At 36.5% G+C, this 21,616-nt stretch overlaps 2 protein-coding genes across 2 annotated transcripts; one reads left to right on the plus strand and one right to left on the minus strand.

The window, feature by feature from the left end:
- The first annotated feature begins 90 nt into the window (after positions 1 to 90).
- pdia8 (protein disulfide isomerase family A, member 8) lies at positions 91 to 13,304 on the plus strand. The gene is made up of 13 exons (XM_056479713.1): positions 91 to 377; positions 756 to 834; positions 2,722 to 2,839; positions 2,910 to 3,017; positions 3,174 to 3,303; positions 5,488 to 5,601; positions 5,689 to 5,814; positions 5,910 to 6,092; positions 10,262 to 10,370; positions 10,443 to 10,571; positions 10,677 to 10,756; positions 10,845 to 10,902; positions 12,563 to 13,304. Exons 1-13 carry the CDS (start codon positions 220 to 222, stop codon positions 12,650 to 12,652), a joined length of 1,482 nt encoding a protein of 493 aa, XP_056335688.1. The 5' UTR covers positions 91 to 219; the 3' UTR covers positions 12,653 to 13,304.
- Positions 13,305 to 13,397: 93 nt separating this feature from the next.
- csnk2b (casein kinase 2, beta polypeptide) lies at positions 13,398 to 20,600 on the minus strand. Its single transcript, XM_056480183.1, has 7 exons — positions 20,513 to 20,600; positions 19,821 to 19,901; positions 16,154 to 16,256; positions 15,783 to 15,898; positions 15,627 to 15,702; positions 14,533 to 14,722; positions 13,398 to 14,451 (listed from the first exon to the last, which is right to left on the minus strand). The coding sequence occupies exons 2-7, from the start codon at positions 19,890 to 19,892 to the stop codon at positions 14,361 to 14,363; spliced, it is 648 nt and encodes a 215-aa protein (XP_056336158.1). The 5' UTR covers positions 19,893 to 19,901; positions 20,513 to 20,600; the 3' UTR covers positions 13,398 to 14,360.
- Between the last annotated feature and the right edge of the window lie 1,016 nt (positions 20,601 to 21,616).

Consider the following 21,616-nt stretch of genomic DNA (forward strand, 5'->3'; position numbering starts at 1 on the left):
GGAGCTTTGAGTGATGGTGAAATCTGCCAATGACTGTTTTACATCTCATCAGCTGTAGAAAGACTAGCCAATCATCGCCCACTTCAGCGACACACTGTGTTTTCATCCCGCCCTTCACACTGGCACACACACATATCAGTGGAACCGCTCGGTCAGGGTCATTTATTTAAATCCAGTGTTATTTCTGCATGTCGGAAATTGTTCTGTTTTTCTGCCCTGATGGATAAAATGATTTCGCGCGGGCTTTTGTGTGTGTTGCTGTGTTCGTTGAGCTCGTCGGCGCGTGAACACAGTGATGTGCTCAAGCTGACAGACGCGGACTTCGACTACCTCGCGCCCGAGCACGAGACCCTGCTGGTGAAGTTTTATGCCCCATGGTGAGACAATAATGATTCATTTACAGATTCAATTGTGCAAATGTGAATATGTAGTTGTTAAATGAAAATAAGGAGAATGACTACGTGCGTTTGCAACTCGCAGTACAGTGCTGCTGTATGTGATGGCGTGAGCTGTCCATGGTACCGGTATACAGCTGGCAATTTCGAGGAAAGTAGGTTTGTGGGAGAACCGTTGTTTATTTTAATAAAGCAACGTCATGTTTTTTGCGAAACTCTTAATCCTCGTTTAATAAAATCCATACTTTTATTTTATATCTCATGTTCGTTATTCAACAGCAGCATTGCTATTATTTAATGCAAACATTCTAACATATATCATTTGATTGATTATTATTTTCTACTCTGGTTTGTTTTCAGGTGTGGTCACTGTAAGAAACTTGCCCCAGAGTTTGAAAGTGCAGCTTCTCGACTGAAGGGCACAGTTGCTTTAGCTAAGGTGAGTGATTTGCTGTAGGAAATTTGTGTATTTGCTGGGCATTTGTGTATGTCTTGCCTTTGACATTTGAGGAATTGGCATGTACAGTATTGTTCTTACTTCTTATGCCTGCATGATAATTGATAGATGCATAGGAGTTGGACATAGGCTAATCATATAAAATCAACAGAGATGCAAAAGAAGAATTGAAGCAATTCCTATATCAACATTTATTGCAGGGGTTCCCAAACTTTTCAGCCCGCGACCCCCGAAATAATGCCAGCGACTCGCGACCCCCACATTTCTTGGAGGTGGTTATAAATATACAAATGTAGCGCACATAACAATAAGCCTATATAAACACAAGCATATTGACAACACAAAAAAGTGCAACAGTCTAACAATCATAAAATGTTAATAGTCATTTACTAATTTGTCTCATTTAATATTAACCTCATCAAAAAGGCTGGTCTGCACAACATTTCCAGCACAAGTCTAGTCTTGGTTTAATTTTGGAGATCGCCACTCAAAGATCTTTCTCAATGTTGTGGCCTGTATTTATTTTTAATGTATTTGAAGGTGTCAGAAATCTTAACCTGGTGCTATAAAATCAATCTGTTGCATCTGACACTATTGCTGTGTTGTTAAGCTAACATAAACACACCAATCCTATGGAAAAAAACAATATTGAAAGAGTGATGGTTTTTCATTTGCCTGTTATTGTTTTTTTATGTGACTATTAAATCTTATTTTTATTTTCTGTGTTTTTTGGATAAAATATGGCAATTATATTAGTTTAATAAAATTTATTTGACTTTTGGAAATCACCAAACGACCCCCTGTCATTGTCCTGCAACCCCCCCAGGGGGTCCCGACCACCATTTGGGGAACCACTCATTTATTGTACAAGGTATTGATCTTAGCATTTCCTAAAATTGCTGACTAGGATGCTACAATGAATACAGGTTAAAATACACACTGTTTGAAAGCATTGTCAAAGGCATTAAATATCATTTGTGTCCTAACCTAAAAAAATAAATAGAATAAAATAATAACTATAATACTAAGCTAAAAATTTATAAATTTGACCTAAAGAATTGTAATTTTATATATTACTTTTTTCTCAACTAAAACCTTATTGCATCTGATTAACTTTACATTATTAAGAGAATGTGAAAGAAAATCTGAATTTTAATGTTTATGTTTTACCATATTTAAATACCACTTATTGATTTAACTGTCCTTTTTTAATATAAATAAAATTACACATCAGTGCTTGTGTAATTTTAGAAATAAAACATTGATTGAATAAAATTAGATTTTTCATTAGAATTATTTGATTATAAGAAATAAAAAAAAGTATTTGATTGTATAGTTACATGAAATTATAAAAGCATATAATCATATATAATGCCATTATAAATGCAGGTAGAATAAATGGAGTGTAAATTTAACTTATAATTGTTCAAAACTGTCTTAATGGATGACGCACTTACATATTTAAGTCTACCAACACAACATAAATATTGCTTTGAAAGATTTTGGCAAGTAATTTAATTTGACTTTCAAAGTGCATGAAATGTGTACATCTTTTAAATGTTTTAGATCTTAAGAAATAACTGAAAAAATAAATACTGTGTATTTCTCTATTTTATTATCCTAGTCATTAAGTGCTTTTACTAAAAACAGTTTTGGCATTTACAAAATGAGCCTTAGTGATTTTCTGCAGCAATCGTCAGCACAGAGCCAGATTATTCTGATAGATCTCGCTTTGTTGTGAAACTTTATGGACACTGAGTATGAAGAAGGCTTATGTGATGTAGTGATGTTTGCAGGGGAATAAGCAGAGAGGTGTTATCTGTGTGTGTTCATCTAATTATTTAAGGATGTTTGACTTTCTTTGTTCAGGTGGACTGTACCGCTAATACAGAGATCTGTAAGCACTACGGGGTCAATGGATACCCAACACTCAAAATATTTCGTAACGGACAGGAATCATCTTCGTATGATGGGCCGCGCTCCGCTGGTAAGTTTCTTTTTCATTCTGATTGATGTGTGTCACATGCAAGGTTGCTGATGATATACTTCCCAAACAGATGGAATCGTGGAGTATATGAAGAAACAGGCCGGTCCTGATTCTGTGCTTCTGCATAGTGAGCATGATCTAGAGAAATTCATCAACCATTTTGATGCCAGTGTAGTTGGTAAATACATTTATTAGTTGTATATTTTGTCTATTGTTCATGCTATACGTGAAAACCTATAATGCACTGTAAATATAATATTGAGATCTAAAATGACAAGCATTAGAATATTTACATTCAATTTGAATACATTTTCACCATCTCTCCATCTCTCAGGGTTGTTCTCAGGGACTGACAGCTCTCAGCTCGCTGAGTTTCTTAAAGGAGCCAGTTTAATGAGGGAGAGCTTCCGCTTTGCCCACACCACAGACCTCCAGCTTGGACAGAAATATGGTGTCACGCATGAGTAAATAAACTTCTTCTTTTTTTCCTTTTAAGGATCAATAATTCAACCTTTGCAGGACGTTTGATTAATGGGTGTTCAACCACAACACAACCATAACACAGATGTGCCCTTATAATTTGCCATTTTTTGTCTAACAGACAAACAATGCGCCTGAGTTTAACAGAATAATGACTTGAACATGGAAAATGGTGTCAATGTGCTTATATTGGACTTGGAAGCTAGGGAATATGCAGAATACAAATCTACACTTTATAAATACAGTTTACTGGGATCTCCAAGGCCACAGTAACTTTTCAGATTTATAAAATTTTGATATATCTATCTTTATCAATGAAGCATCTATTTAAATCCTATTTACCAATATGCTTTAACTGTCTTCTTTACAGTAACTTTTGTCTTAAAGTGCAAGCATTTATAGTTACCTAGGGACAAGCGAGTAAAAATCTACAGGGACAAGTAAAAATCTTTTCCACTGCCCCAGACAGGCCATTAGAAAAAATAAAAACCTCAGCATTTAGCCCTTTATAAGTATCAGGGATATGAGTCTTCCATATAAATATGGATTTTCATATTTTCTGAGTTCAATGAGGCGACCCCTGTAATTTGTGTAAATCTGATTTTTATTTATTTATTTATTTTTGTGTGTGTGAGGGCTGGGTCATTAATGCAAACAATCTAATGGTTCCCCTCTTCAGTGTTCATCATTGCACACAAGAAGTAGCAGTAACTGCTTCATTCCGGACATCTTTCAGAGATGTAATTGTAGACCTAACCTAGGCTACTGTGTATAAAACATAATCAATTTATGAATCGGTTTGATTGTTATTGAAATCGATTTGATTTGATGCTTGCTTGGCATTGCACACTTTTTCCACTCTCACACTTGCACATCACGACCATGTGCGCTCTATGTACATTATAAATAAAACTAGGACGCACTTTTGTTATTATCCTCTGCAAGTCATCTGTCCTTATGTCTTCTTTAGTCAGTGCTACAGCCTAGCACCTGAAATGTAATACCTGAAAGTTTCGTAAGTTTAGAGGATATTATAAAATATATTTTTATAAATTTGTAATTAATTAAAACTTTTAAAAAGCAGGTACTAAGCCGAAGGAAAGTGAAAGTGATAAACGTTTTAGCTATGTATGATATTTTTTTCAGGGTGAAATGTTAAAGTATATTAGGCTACTCAATTCATCTGGACTTAATATTTTTACAGTTCGAAATTTTGGCTAGCTAGCTGTTTATTTATCACATGGAATCTTCGTTCTTTTTGTTCTCGGCTGATCACATGCCTGAAGTATGAACTTTATTTATAATGTTCTCAAAAAGTCTTCAATTTGATTTAGTGAAACCTGCAGAAACCATGGAAAGACAACTCGTCTGTCATTCATATATATGAACTGCATAACTAAAGAATATTTGCTTCTGGTTGAATTGGTTCGTTTACATTCTAAATGCGTAAGTCTAAGTGCAACATCCTAGTGCAATATGCTTGGTTGAAACCATGTTGACTTTTGCCTTTTATAGTAAGTTTTTAAATTCTCAAAAAACAACCCATATAATTCCAATATAAATTCCAATAATACAACCCAGACAACATTAACAGAAATTAGCATAAAAGATAATCATTTATTAAGCAAGGGTGCATGAGAAAGTGTATTACTTTTGCTACAGAAAGATAAAAATAAAATGAGAGGTTTATTAGTAAGAACATATTAAAAATTATTTCTCAAGTATCATGTGACACTGTGGACTGGAAAAATTACGCAGAAAATTCAGCTTTTGCCACTTAAAATAAACATTAAAATAGATTAAAATATAAAATATCTGACAGCGCCAATAACCTAGTGGTACTGTGCACTGACATCTAACACAGAAGTGCTCACGGCAACCCAAGTTTGATTCCTGGCTCGAGGTCCTTTGCTGATCTTTCCCCTCTCTCTGCTCTCATTGCGTTCCTGTCTGAAATCTCTACTGTCCTATATCATAATAAAGGTGAAAACCCCTAAAAAAAATAATTATATATCTGTTATAAATGATAATATTTTATTTATTTATTTAAAAAAAATTACATATTCAATATTAAATTTATTTAATCTATTGAAATGTTTCGATTTTGGTGTGGTGTGGTTCTATAAACATTGCTGGTTCTTAAAGATTTGTAAACTCGTTCTGTTTAGATCCATTCTTCTGTTTCGAGCGCCCAGACTGAGCAGTAAGTTTGAGGAGAGTGTGGTTCCTCACACAGGATCACTGTCCGTCACAGGCCTGCGTCGCTTCATCAGAGACAACATGTGAGCAGACACTCATACGACACACACGCTCACATGACAAACACACAGACAGCAGCTGCTGACATCACTGTTGTCTTTGCTCTGTAGTTTTGGGCTCTGTCCGCACTTGACCAAAGAGAATAAGGATGTACTAAGGAAGAGGGATTTACTGACTGCTTACTATGACTTGGATTATCTTCACAACCCCAAAGGCTCCAACTATTGGAGGAACAGGTGGGTCAATCACAATCAGCAAGGAAGTATTTTTTTTTAACTTGGCACACATTTGTTTTGTACTTATTTGTCTTAATTGTTTATATTGTGTTCAGAGTGCTGAAGGTGGCAACTAAGTTCAGTTCTCAGGGCCTGCTGTTCTCCGTGGCGAACCGTAATGACTTTATGGAGGAGCTGGAAGAAGAGTTTGGACTGAGTGCATCAGATGGAAATGAGTTGCCGTTTGTCACCCTCAGGACACGAACAGGAGACAAATACAGTATGAGGGAGGAGTTTACGTAAGTACAGCCAATTCATACTGGAACCATTCGGTATAGAAAAGGTTATACATGGTTTACAGCTCAAATTCCTTGAATAAATGGGATGTGCCACTACAAACCACTAACACTAAATAAACACTAATTTAAGCCTTTTTGTACACATTATTAGAATCATAGATGTATGACTCTGATAATAATTTAAGAGGCAGCTTCATAGTTATTATTGTTTATCTAGATTTGACATAAGTACACTACCTGACAAAAGTCTTGTCGTTGATCCCAGTTTTAAGAGCAACAAATAATAACTTGACTTCTAGTTGATCACTTGGAAAAGTGGCAGAAGGTAGATTTTTCTGATGAATCATCTGTTTAATTTGCTTCCCAATCATCACAAATACTGCAGAAGATCTATTGGTTTCCGCATGGGCCCAGGATTCTAACAAAAATCAATCAAGTTTGGTGAAGGAAAAATCATGGTTTGGGGTTACATTCAGTATGGGGGTGTGTGAGAGATCTGCAGAGGGGATGGCAACATCAACAGCCTGAGGTATCAAGACATTTGTGCTGCCCATTACATTACAAACCACAGGAGAGGGCAAATTCTTCAGCAGGATAGCGCTCCTCATAGTTCAGCCTCCACATCAAAGTTCCTGAAAGCAAAGAAGGTCAAGGTGCACCAGGATTGGCCAGCCCAGTCACCGCACATGAACATTATTGAGCATGTCTGGGGTGAGATGAAGGAGGAGGCATTGAAGATGAATCCAAATAATCTTGATGAACTCTGGAAGTCCTGCAAGAACGCTTTCTTTACCGTTCCAGATGACTTTATTAATAAGTTATTTGGGTCATTGGAGAGATGTATGGATGCAGTCGTCCAAGCTCATGGGAGTCAAACATGACAAGACTTTTGTGTAAGCAAGGTCAGACCTTGCTGTCCTAATTAAATAATAAAAAAAATCAAGGCATGATCATATTTTATTTCGGTAAAATAAGCGTAATCTAGAGGCTTTTGCCTTTCATATAGACACTTCTGATACCAAATGATCAACTAGATCACACTAGTAGTAAACTAGTTATTATTTGTTGCTCCTAAAACTTGGATAGGCGACACGATTTTGATTGTTTTGATTTTGATTTTGATTGGCTGTCCTTTAATCCTTTAATGCACAGGTAGTTCCCAGTGAGTTTTGTTCAAATTCAACAGTTCAAAATAAATCCTCTTCCCTCAAACATTAGCAGTAACCATAGCAACTCAGTGACATGCTTATTCCTTGGTTATTTGCCAAGGATTAGACAGGTTAAATCTAGAAATGTGTCAGCAGCATAATATTTGACAGAATTTCTATCAGCTATGACTTGTTAGGTCTCCCTGAGGCAAAGAGCGCAGGTGAGAGAGAGAGAGAGAGAGAGAGAGAGAGAGAGAGAGAGAGAGAGAGAGAGAGAGAGAGAGAGAGAGAGAGAGAGAGAGAGAGAGATCGTGTATGCATATAAATGACAAAGGCACATCTAATAGCTCGTAGAAACATGAGTTAGCTACCTCTTCACAAATATGTTTGAGCATATTTGTATTTTGGTTTATAAACATCGGCTTCTTGATGCAGCATGTGTGTGTGTTCTCGAGATGAAACAGGAATGTCTACTATGGCAACTATCGCCGAGTTGCTATGGTTACTGCTAGTGTTTTAGGGAAGTGCATTTATTTTGAACTGTGATCAAAACTGACTGTAAACTACCTGAGAATGAACAATTTGAACAAACCATGGAGTAAATAAACAATATGTTTTCAGACCCTATATTACGGTGACCGAGAGAACTTAATGTGCTGCAATTTAAGAAAACACATGCAATTACAAAAAATGGCAGCAAATTGAGAAAAGATCTTCCGTTTGACAGCACACGTACTGCAAATCCTCACAATGCAAATACATTTTTGAAAAAACACGCATTTATCACAACACAAACAATAAAACGCACTGCATTTTCTCACAAAGCTAACAATTTACAAAAACATGCTGCATTTTCTCACAATGCAAATAAATTAATAAAACGTCCTGCATTGGAATAAATAAACAATATTGTTTTCAGACCCTAAATTACGGTGGCCGAAAGAGCATAATGTGCTGCAATTTAAGAAAATGCATACAATTACAAAAAAAGCCAGCAAAATTAGTAAAGATTTTCATCCATTTAAAAGCACACATGTAAATTGTTTGCATTTACCCGCATTTATCAATTGTTGCATAACTTGATGGTCACTCTGTCTGAGCTCCAGCGTTCTTCTGTGGAGAGAGGAGAACCTTACAGAAGGACAACCATCTGTGCAGCAATCCACCAATCAGGTCTGTATTGTAAAGTGACCAGACAGAAGCCACTGCCCGCCTGGAATTTGCCAAAAGGCATCTGAAGGACTCTCAGACCATAAACTAAGTTCTCTGGTCTGATGAGACTAAAATTGAACTCTTTGGAGTGAATGCCAGGTGTTACGTTTGTAGAACCAGGCACCGCTCATCACCAGGCTAATACCTTCCCTACAGTGAATCATGGTGGTGGCAGCATCATGCAGTGGGGATGTTTTTCAGCAGGAACTGGAAGACTAGTCAGGATAGAGGGAAAGAAGAAAGCACCAATCTACAGAGACATCCTGAATGAAAACCTGCTTCAGAGTGCTCTTGACCTCAGACTGGGGCGATGGATCATCTTCCAACAGGACAGTGACCCTAAGCACACCACCAAAATATCAATGGAGTGGCTTCACAACATCTCTGTCCTTGAGTGGCCCAGCCAGAGCCCAGACCTAAATCCTATTGAACATCTCTGGAGAGATCTGAAAATGGCTGTACACCGTCACTTCCCATCCAACCTGATAGAGCTTGAGAGGTACTGCAAAGAGGAATGGGCGAAAATTCCCAAAGACAGGCGTGCCAAGCTTGTGGCATCATATTCAAAAAGACTTGAGGCTGTAATTGCTGCCAAAGGTGCATCAACAAAGTATTGAGCAAAGGATGTGAATACTTCTGTACATCTGATTTTTCATAAATTTGCAGCAATTTCAAAAAAATTCTCACATTGTCATTATGGGGTATTGTGTCTAGAATTGAGGAAATAAATGAATTTAATCCATTTTGAAATAAGGCTGTAACATAAAAAAGTGTGGAAAAACGGAAGCGCTATGAATAGTTTCTGGATGCACTGTAGGCTAATAAAATACAAAAGACACAGGAATCAGGATGTTAAAAGAAACAAACCAAAATCTCAACTCATCTACAAAATCACCTACAAATTCACTGAGTAATAGCCACAGCACAGTGGTGTCCGGCACATTTTTGGATCCACTTGAAATATTTCTGTTGTGTTCCGTTGCTTTTGCAAGTGTGAAAAAATGCAGCGTGTTTTTGTAAAAACATTTTGCTTTGTGAGAAAATGCAGTGCATTTTATTGATTGTTTGTGTTGTGAGAAAATGCAGCGTGTTTTTTTTTAAATTTGTTTGCGTTGTGAGGATTTGCAGCACGTGTGCTGTCAAACGGACGGTCTTTTCTTAATTTGTTGGTGTCTTTTGTAATTTCACGTGTTTTTCTTAAATTGCAGCATGTTAAGCTCTCTCGGCCACCATACTAAATACTTAAATGTATATATTAATACTTTGAGTAACAGTTTATAAAATTCATCATAAGTGACATTACAACCCAATATAGGATCTGCATCAAATTATATTTAAAAATATTTGTATATCAATAGAGGACACATAAAATTCAAGTGCAGTGCCTACTTAAATATTTTTAGCATAATATTAAATGAAATGGCATATTGTTGCGGCTGGAAGGGTATCCTCTGCATTCAATAGTTGGTGGTTCATTCCGCTGTGGTGACCCCTGATTATTAGGGAACAAGCTGAAGGAAAATTGATGAAATTGTGAACTTGTGTTAATTAAAATATATAAAGGATTAGGCAGAATTTAACTGTGACTTTTTATTTTAAATGAATAAAAATATGCCTGACCAGATATGTTTGGTAAATGAGATTATATATTGTTAAACTGATTAACATTGTTCTCCTTAAAAGTATAATAATCATGAACTTTTTCCACTACTGTAATGTTACGTGTATTAATATTCTCCATTTGTCTACACCACATTTCCTGGCGCTTTAATAATGGCTGGTTTAACTGTAAATCTGGATCCTCTGCAGACGAGATGGCAAATCACTAGAGAGTTTTCTAGAAGACTATTTTGCTGGCCGACTCAAGCGTTACGTCAAATCCGAGCCTGTTCCTGCCATAAACAATGGAGTGGTTAAGGTTGGTGAGGATATAAATGCACTTGATTGAATTCATTTGCTGTATCACTATAAGCATGATGTCTGTGAACAGGTGGTTGTGGCAGATACGTTTGAAGAAATCGTCAATGACCCAGAGAAAGACGTGCTGATCGAGTTTTATGCTCCATGGTGTGGCCATTGCAAGAAACTGGAGCCCAAATACACAGCACTTGGAGAAATGGTGAGGTTTACCTGACATGAAAAGGCATCGGTATCAGTTTTAACTCTGATTTGATTCTCATGCTGGTTTTTTTTTTTTTTTTTTGTGGTTTTGTGTGATTATTAGCTATACAGTGATCCAAATATTGTAATCGCCAAGATGGATGCAACTGTCAACGATGTTCCTGCAGGCTATGATGTGCAAGGGCAAGTAGAAATAGCTGAGCACACATCATACAACAGATTGCTTTAGGGAGGCATTGTTAATGACTGGATGTTGTTTTTTCTTTCACAGATTTCCTACAATATATTTTGCTGCTGCTGGGAGAAAGAGTGAGCCAAAAAGATATGAGGTAGTGTTTATTTATACTATGGTGTGCATTATAAAGGGATAGTTCACCCAATATACACTCACCTGCCACTGCCCAACTGCTCATTAATGCAAATTTCTAATTTGACAAAGCCAATCACATTGCAGCAACTCAATGCATGTTGACATTGTCTAGGCGATCTGCTGCTGTTCAAACAGAGCATCAGAATGGGGAAGAAGCATTGTTGTTAGTGCCAAACAGGCTGGTCTGAGTATTTCAGAAACTGCTGATCTACTAGGACTTTCACACACACAACCATAATTAGGGGTTTAAAGAGAATGATCAGAAAAAAAGAAAATATCCAGTGAGCGACAGTTCTGTGGGTACAAATGCCTTGATGTCAGAGGAGAATGGCCAGACTGGTTCCAACTAATAGAAAGGCGACAGTAACTCAAATCACTCTTAACAATCGAGGTATGCAGAAGAGCATCTCTGAACGCACAACATGTCCAACTTTGAGGCGGATGGGCTACAGAAGCGGAAGACCACGCTGGGTGCCACTCCTGTCAGCTTAGAACAGGATACTGAGGCTACAATTCACACAGGCTCACCAAAATTGGACAATAGAAGATTGGAAAAATGTTGCCTGTTCTGAGGAGTCTTGATTTCTGCTGCAACATTTGGATGGTAGCAACTCGGTTCTTTGATTTGAGATATAATATGGTTATATAGTCATATCAGAAAAAAATTGAAGGGCTGTCAAATTTAGGTTATGAATTCAATTGAAAATATTCAATCAAAAAGGTTTAACCAAAAGGTAACAAGAGAACAGGGATTAAATAATTTATAATCCCTGGTGTCCCCACACTCTCTCCCCAAAATATAAACCAAAAGACACAAACCACTGAGAATTAACAAGAAAATAATATGATTTAGTTACAGAAAAATAAGGAGCAAAAATGACATCAGGAGGGGTTCAACCAAAATAAATGACATTAAACCAAACTAAAATACTTCCCTGGAACATAGATAAGAAAATAAAATACAGAGAATTTACCTCCCTACTAACAACACAGCAGACAACGAAAATAATAAATAGAAGGCAGCAAACCTCCCTACCATGCTCCAATTCAGAACATGAGACAGAAAACCGGGTTTCTCCGGTTAGAATATACAACTTTACATCGGCATCTCACAAAATGCCATATAAGAGACATCAGCAACAAACACTCATTTTTCTCACTCAAGCAATATCTCCACAGAGAATTAACAAGCGGGAAATCGAGAGAGCGGGGAGCCGCTGAAGCCATGCTCTGAGGTTTTAAATACAGCCGCCGCCAATCACGATCCGCCCGAATCCGCTGCACCTGCAAATAATTCAAAATGAGAGAGAGAAAAACACCACACACACACACCACAACTACTTGTAACAGGCTGGCTTTTTTTTTTTTTTTTTTTAAGCTCGATGGGGAAAGAGTTAGCGTTAAAAAAAACCCCACAGGTGAGACGAGCCCCTAATACATTGAAGTCTTATAAAGCAGTGTACTATGTAAGAAACTGAAAATTATTTACAATGTTTATTATTGAGTGATTTTAATTTTTTTGGCAAATTTGCATTAATGGGTGAATTTTAATCGATGCTTTCTCTGTTTACTAGAAACTTATTCTTAGTTGTGAGCTAAAAGACTATATTCTATTTCAGGGAGCTCGTGAAGTGAAGGATTTCATCAACTTCCTGAAGCGTGAAGCTACCAAACCTCTTATTCTCAATGGAGTCAAGGAAGAACTGTAAGTGGTAAAGGGAAATATTTAAAGGAAAAAAAGACTTTTGCAGGATTCTGTTTAGCCATATACAAACATCACGTGAACTGGCAGCAGTCAAGTAATAAAACCGACTGCACATTATACAACGATCTTACGTCTACATGATGAAAAATTGAGCAGATTGCGGGTTGTCTAGTTACTCATGTTGTTTTTGGTCTTTGTTGCATGCGCTTCATATTTCCATTTGCAGATCTACATTGTCACCATTTTTTTAAAGATGTGTTTACACTAATATCCATGCCTCGTGTGCTGGGTAAAACTATCAGATCTCATGCAGTAGGTTGGATTGATTAAAACCCTATTTTGTTTGGCGTCAGTAAATGAAGACGTTATCTATGTTTACATTTCATACATATTTGTTACTGAATTAATGAGAAGGCACCTTTTCTTTATTCTGTACTCTTTTGTTGTTCTTAAAAGTACAAATCCCTGTTGTGGGTTGGCCTTTTTAATGTTTGATTTAGGTTGGTCGTGAGATGGATGCAGTAGACAATGTAAATGTCCATCTTTTTTTCTCCCCACACATTGTACACATGCCTTAAAGTTACGATGTAGGTATTTTGTTTGACTCCTACATGAAAAGCTTTGTTCAGTAAGTTTGATACACAATGAGCAGGAAATGCAAGACTTTCTGAAATAAATTAACTTCTGCTATTTAGTTTACACTGATTACAAAATGCAATATTGATACAAATGCAGGACTCAAGCACAAGTTGTAGGAAAAGACATTTATTGTGAATTCTGAACCCTGGTTCCTCAATAGCTGTAAAGGAAAAAAAACATTCAACAGGATCAAAGAAAAGAAATTACACACACAAAAGAAATGCAGTCAAACCCATATGATATTTTCTACTCTGACTCTTCTCTACCAGAAGAAATACTTTAAACAAGAGAAGAAAAACCTGGGCCCATACCAAACATAAAAAACGTCCTAACTGTGGTCAATCTAATCAAATTAGTCTGAAGAATCTGGACACTGGAGGAACGCAGCAGGTTGGCGTCAGTCTGAAGAGTGCAGGACCAAATATTAAAACAAAAACATGTCGAATTAAGATGGCGTTTCCTGATAACACTTGTCTTCCCATTTCTGCTCTTTTCTTACGCATGCGGTGAAAGCTTGCAGTCTGTCAACAAAAAACAGTCAAAGACAATCCCAGCGACATCACTTAAACCCAAAACATACTGCCTATATCATGCAACAGCCTTCCTTTTTATTTCAATAAGCCAATATCAGAGAAGGGGATTGAGCTGATTTAAATGGGGTTTTGATGACCAATCAACCCTACGTTTACATTCAAAGCCAACCATCCACCACACCGAGAACTGACAAGACATCAATTCAAGACTGTTTTATATGTTAGCATTAGCAAACTAAAACAAACAGTAACCAGAGAGCGAGCAGAGCCATCCTACAGTTATCTATCTTTAAGTAGATCTTTATTTTCTATGTGGAGGTTAAGAACTGAAAGTAGTTTGTTTTTTTTACAAGGAACACCTCATTTTCTGTACAGTGTTTCAGAGGTAAGGTTTTAGTTTCTCCCCAGAGTGTTTTATAGTCTCACTCTCTCCAGATTTAAATGTTGGTCTCGGTCGAATCAAAATTGCAGGAGAAGAGTGAGCCCTTGCTGACGGACACACAACCCACCCCATATCCCACCCCATCCCAGCTCAGGTGTTTAGCGGATGGCTTTGACGGGACTCTTGAAGCTGGAGGCTGCCTGCAGCTGGAGCTGGTAAGCCATTGGGTGAATCTTGAAACCATAAAGCCTGGAAGAAGACAAAGACAACAACTATGATCAAACCGAACTGCTGTAGACTTTATCTGAGAAAATCAGAGGAAGGACAAACCTGGGCACAAACTGATTGGCAGGCCTCTTTGGCCGGTACTCGGGATGCACCATGAAGAGCATGTGAGGGAAGCCGGTGCCAAAGTAAGCTCCGTCAGTGTGATGGTGCCTGGATGACTTCGGTGTGTACACATCCATACACTTGGGGCAGTAGAGCTTCACCATGGCCTCGCCTGGAATGTCAGAGAGGCCTGGAGAGGGAAAAAACTCATTCCTTCAAGCTTATATTGAGCTCATGTGACCGATGGACCGCCTGAAGAGCAGTGGCCTGCACCGTAAAGCCAGATTAGCTGGCTAGCCAGTTAAGTTTGCACCATTTCTGGGTTTTAGACACCATGAATGTAGCTTTGCTCAGATGCTCCATAATACCATGACAGCAAAGAGTGATTCAAGTTGAGCTGCCTTCATGTTACCCAAAGTTTGTGCAAACCGAACAAACTTAATTGACTGGCCAGCTAATGCTTTATCCTACAGGCTCCACCGTTTACACTGTCGTCAGATCACACGAGTCTTTGACATTTACTCCTTCTGTTTTAATCTGCTTGTTTGCTTTTTACAAGCTGTAATGGTTGTGCTCATGAAATCTGCAAACTAGGCGATGTGAAATACAGTGTACGAGTCCCATTTTATTTGTGCTTAAATGCTAGTTTAAAGTAAAGTCATGGTGAAATAAAAACAAATAAAATGCACAGATTATAGAATTTTAAAATAAATAATAATAAAATGACGACAAACTAAAAACAAGCACAAGGATTTATGAGCCAATATGTAAATAATACTTGTTTTTAACTATGTATATAATATAAATATAGACCTACACAAAAAGTGTCCATATTAAAGACACGAGGCTTATAAAGACAGAGCCTCCAGTGCTCAATTAAATGCTTCATTTCCTTTATTTATTATTTCTATACATAGGAATTTTATACGGTGGTTGTTTTAATGGTTATATTACTGAACTAAATAATTGTACGTCTATGTGCAATACTTTCACCTCATCCATTTTTCTAATACATGAAAACTGGGTTAGTGTTCTGTTATCAGTCAGAAATCAGAGAGAATCAGCAGTCAGGCAAAACAGCCTCAGACACTCACCAATAGGCAGCATTGGCTGATTCTCACAGTAAACACGAGGACAGTAGCCAAAGTCTCCCTGCTGATATTTCTCCAGCTGCAAGAGAAAACAGCACATCCTGTCACAAAACAACATCTTTCTTAAATGACTTAATAAAATTAAAGAGGAGATCATACCATCTGGGCGATGCCACGGTTAGTGAGGATATAGCGAGCATGAATCAGCCCATAGAGCATCTCAGCAGCCTGCTCAATCAGGTCACTCTGGTTAGGGTTATCCTCCAGCTCCTCATCTGATGAACACAAGAATCATCTCACTATTCACATGACACTGCTTCCCAACAAGAGCCAGAAAAATTTAGCAGGACTTGACCTCATACATTGGGAATTGACTGAATGCTGGTTTTGTTATTGGTTGGTCTCATGTAAGTGACAGGTGGGGGGGTTAATGCATTTAATTAAAGCTTAAGGTCTAATTATTTCAAAGAAATGCTGACCATAATGCATGTAACAAAAGTCAGATTGGCTGGAAAAACTAAATCACTGACCAGGTTCCAGATCGAGGATCATGTCCAGAGCTTGTCTGTAATGGGGAACTTGCTCATTGAGACCTGTAAGATTAAACTTGTCCTGAATATAGTCCTCATCTACCTGTATAGAGGGGAAGAAAATGAGAAAAGTACATTTAGAATGGGTCAGTAAAAATAAAACTGTTCTAAAAACAATACAGGTTTACAAAAGCAGACTGCTTTCTGCTTTATTTTTATATGAAAAACAGCAGTGTTTCAGAGAGATGCTGTTTTAGCTATTTAGGCATATTGTGGTTTGTTCTGTATATTGTATTACACTTTAAGTGCTTCCCACAGATATGAAATAAACTTGCGGGGGTAACCAGATTGAAGCACACCTTTTACCCACAGCGCATAAATAGTTAAAGCGTCATGAAACACCAAAACACTTTTTTTTTGAGATGTTAAAAACACTATTAGGACACATATTTCACAAAAACGTGAAAAGTGGTTGTTTTTGCATCATTTCGAGCAAATTTGTTCAAATATATATTTACACTATATAATATAGAGTGTGCGTATGTGTGTGTATATATATATATATATATATTTTTTTTTTTTTTTTTGGTGGAGCCAGTGAAAATTTTGGTAGCGCAAGTAAAGATCTGAACCAGTAGAAAAAATCCTCAGCATTGAACCCTGACGGTTAAAATAAAAACACTATTTCTCTCTTTTATGCCATTCAGGAGTCATGTGCACCCACTGACAGATCAAATCTGCTCCGCTCTATCTCTCATTCAAGTTCAGGTTGCTTTATTTGCATGCCATTATATTGCCAAAGCATTTTAGTTGCATAAAATATGTAATATATTGATATCATTAAATTAATAAAATGCAAATGAGAGAAAAATGACAGAAAAATTTAATAAAAACAGACAATCTCTCTAAAAATGATAATAATTACAAGAATAAAACGAGTAGATTATTTAAATAAGACAAATGAGTTGATTACCCATTTCTAATGCTGGACAAATATTCTGCAGCATATTTAGATGTCATTTCATCCTCTCTGAGAATTTAGTAACGTTTTCCGTAGTCATTTATATTAAAGGATTGATTTAATGTCTCTCGCAGCTGTGTGTAAAAAATTAAAGATAGCTCAGAAAACGAGAGCAAAATCAAATCCTGGACATTTTAGTCGATTTATAAACGCCTCTGTGGGTCTGCAGAGCACATGAGACTGTTAGTGGGAGTGTTGACAGTTCTCACGCACACAAAACGAGCAGTATAAAACGGGTAAAGGAGAGATTCTCCACTACTCAATCGCTCGTGGATCTTTCTTTATATTGGGCGGACAAAAAAACAAAAAAAAACAAAAAGGATGATAATAATAGTAAAAAATAAATAAAAAATAAAAAAGTGTCACTAAATATACTTGAGCGGCCCTTTATATACCCGGGCAGCCCGTCCAAGTAAAGCCTATGTGTGGGAAGCATTGAGACTTCAATTCATTCCTACAACATCATTTCAGAATGAGCGCAGAGGTGATGCTCAAGTCTAATGGTGATTTCAACAGTGCAGTTCATACCTATTCAATTATGCTAATGATTTTAACACTCCCTAGTCTCCCTTACAGGTTGTATAGAAACATGCATGCTGAACATTTTAAGCTGGTCTATTAGTGCACATGCATCAAAGAAACACTTTCAGTACTCTTCATAAAGGGCTTTATTTGACAGATCAATCATTCAATTTGATCTGCTATGTTCTGTCAATTTGATGTGCTCTTTCTGTTGCTGGATAAAGCTTTATTAGACACTATGCAGACATTAACTGTAAATTTTTCTGTAAACTACATTTCCTGTCTTCTAAGCGTTGTTTAGTTAAAGATAAATCTTATGTTCCAAATCACATTGATTTTACATGAAACTCAGAGAAGTGGCTGACCACAGCACAAAAGAAATATCTCAGCTGTAGTGATGTTGGTTTTATATTCACACATTCATTTATTTTTGAACAGTGACAATTGGTGACATGCTACTGTGAGTATTCAGTCTGAAATAACATGCAGGCATGACTACAAAACAACATTAGCACTATTTAATTGGCTGTGAACAATGCTGTTCTTTGATAGTCATTGGCTGATTATATGATTTCCCTATTTAGAATTTGCAAACAATACTTTTCTGAAATTATATTAAAACGGTGAAAGTACAAATGTGCAAATATAAAACCAACTTTACCTCAATAACATCTCACATCATATGTAACCGCTCAATCAGTAAAACAGCTTGTGTCATCTAGCATTAAATATACCTTAATTTAGTGAGTGCTTCTAAGAGATAAACTTGAGAAAATAGTTTATTCCCTCTAAATAATGACACAATTAGGAGCTTTTCTATTCATTAGCGCATTAGATGTTAGGCATGGGCCAGTGTAACATTCTGAACATATGATTACCTTGGATAAAAATATCACGGTTTGACGGTATCATGATTACTGCTCTAAAATATATTCTTTTTAAATGTCTGGGTAGAAAACAAGACATTTTCCCCCATTAAACACAAAAAAATTTAATCAGAGAAACATTTAAAGTATTTTGGAGTAGTAAACATGTCAGGGTAAATAAGTCAAATGAATTGTTGACTTCTGCGGTCTTCATTACTTTCAAAAACACTGATTTCTTTACAATTTAAAATACTAGGCATGGGACGATAACCGATTTCAAGGTATACTGCGGTTTGGAAAAGTCAAGGTTTTAAAACCGTCAAAATTTTCTGTAATACTGTTCCTAAGGTGTCTGTAAGATTCGTTATTTACATATATATTTATACATATATACATATATATATATACATATATATTTATACATATATACATATATATATATACATATATATTTATACATATATACATATATATATATATATACATATATATTTATACATATATACATATATATATATATATTCACAGTGATTTTGTGAATGAAGACAAAATAAGTCTTCATTCACAAAATCACAACAATAAAGCTAATACTTAAACATGAATAATATACTAATACAAAATACTCAAATCTAAATACAATAATTATCAAATGTAAACTTACTAATAATAATAATAATAACAATCGTATCATCCAACCAACCCATTTAGAAATGAGTGTTTTTGAAAGGAATTAAGACAGCAGAAGTCAGTGATTTAATTGAATTATTCAGCCTGACATGTTTACTGCTCCAAAATATTATAAATCTTTCAAAAAATTAAATATATTGTGTTCAAAGAAGAAAAAGTTCTTGTTTTTTTACCCAGACATTTAAAAAGAATATATTTTAGAGCAGTAATCACAATACCGTCAAACCATAATATTTTTATCCAAGGTTATCATACCGTCAGAGTCTTATACCGGCCCCATACCTATTATTAGACGTAACTGGATACATTGTAGAAACTGTACAGCAACTGTATGCAATAATTTTGGCTTTGCTGGATATTTTAACCATTTAAAATTATATTAATATGGAAGTAATATTATTCCTTCAGAAAAAAAGGTCATCAAACAGGTTCAATTAACCATAAAACAGCAATTTTGTCTTCCTTATGTGCCTCTATATGTCTTCAAACAGGAGGTACACACCCAATTGTTATGTTTTGTGTATCATTACACACCTACAATCTAACAGAAAACAAAGAGAACAATACAAACCTCACAGAAGAATTCATTTCCCCGTAGACCACAAAACCAAGAAATCCACGACACTTCCTCTGAGCTACTCATGTTGGGAAACTAAAAAAAAAAAAGCAGATTAACATTAAATCACTGTGGCAGACACTGTTACTGATACAAGAAAAAGTCACTTTACTGGTACCATACGACAATATACTGAAAGCAAACAATATTGCCTTGTTAATACGTTTCGGGTAGCAAATGATATTACATTGCTAATACATTTAAGATGAGTGCATGTTTAAAACAAACTGTGTCGAGTCTTAACTGTTTTCACGTAAACAATTGACTGGACTGGACTCGTCTGACGCACGCTAGCATAGCCTGCTGGTCACCTTTTAAGCCTCATGACGGATTCAGTGAAATACATAGACACAATAGTTATATTGAAAACACAAAAACATTGTGATGTTTTACAGGCGGGTTAGAGTTTTTAAAATTGTTGATTTTATGGTTTGTGTGCTCAGCTAATGCTAGGTGTGGTTAGCTTGCCGCTGCTTCAAACTAGGCCGCATCAAATTCGCCGACTGACCCACGGTTATGTAAAACGGGGAGCGTCGTGATGTGTTAAATAAGCAGCGAATTCAAATAAATAGATGATAATTTACAGAACGTCGAAATTACTTCACATCCCTGCTTATTATAGCGATAAAAGCGTTTATTAGCGTTACCTCAAGGATCTCCCGGGGTCGATGTTAGCCGCAGCGACACAACTGTACGCTGATTGGAGGCTTCCGCTGTGCATCACGTGATCATAAGTCACATCATTTCCGCTCACGTCGTTGATCTTGTAGGAGTTGTAGTTCTTGAGTTATGGAGTCGTTCCTTTTCTATAAACACTTGTTTTGGATTACTTGGATTGAGAAAACTCGTTTTCGTGTGATGTTCTATTGATACAATCAATTATTTAGATCAGAAAAACTGATATTTAAATGAAAATGTAACTGACACGTGCGTCTTGGCTGGCGGGCATGTCACTTTTATTTAGAAAAGAAGAAAAGTACAGTTTAAACCAGGAAATAATCTGTGAAAGACTGAAATACACGTACATACCATTACAAAATGATAAGAACATTCATTAGTTTTCCTTCGGCTTAGTCCACAGCGGAATGAACCGCCAACTTATCCAGCATGTGTTTTACAATGCGGATGCTCTTCCTGCAGCAAACCAACGCTGGGAAACACCATGCATACTCATTCACACACATACACTACGGACAATTTTGCTTATTCAATTCAATGGGGGAAACCGGGGCACGCGAAGGAAACTCACTCGAACACGGCGAGAACATGCACACACCACACAGAAATGCCAACTGACCCAGCCGGGGCTCGAACCAGCGACCTTCTTGCTGTGAGGCAAGAAAATTAAATGAAATTAAAAAAGTCAAATATTAACTTACTGGAAGAATGATACTTTCATGAGTTTCTACTTGTAGATTTTTGTTGTTAGCTATAGCTTTAAGCAAGGAATCAATTTAAATTAAGAAATGGGAAAATGAGGGAGAGGATTTAAGACATTTTTGTTTGTGGACAAATAATTTTGCATATAATATAAATATATATATTCTTCATTTTTATTTTGTGATTAGATCTGACCGATTTACGACTTAAAACACTTAAAAACATTGTTTTACATCTGATTGCCCCACGGCCTTAGGATATCCTCCACACAGCACTTATAAAAGTGCTGATCGCCTCTTTTATTCAATTTTGAGTGTTTTAATCAACCTTGTTACACCTGTGTTGTTCCCGGTCAAAAGTGACCACCATAG

Source organism: Danio aesculapii, chromosome 19 (genome assembly GCF_903798145.1).
Source record: "Danio aesculapii chromosome 19, fDanAes4.1, whole genome shotgun sequence".
In the NCBI taxonomy this organism is placed as follows: domain Eukaryota; kingdom Metazoa; phylum Chordata; class Actinopteri; order Cypriniformes; family Danionidae; genus Danio; species Danio aesculapii.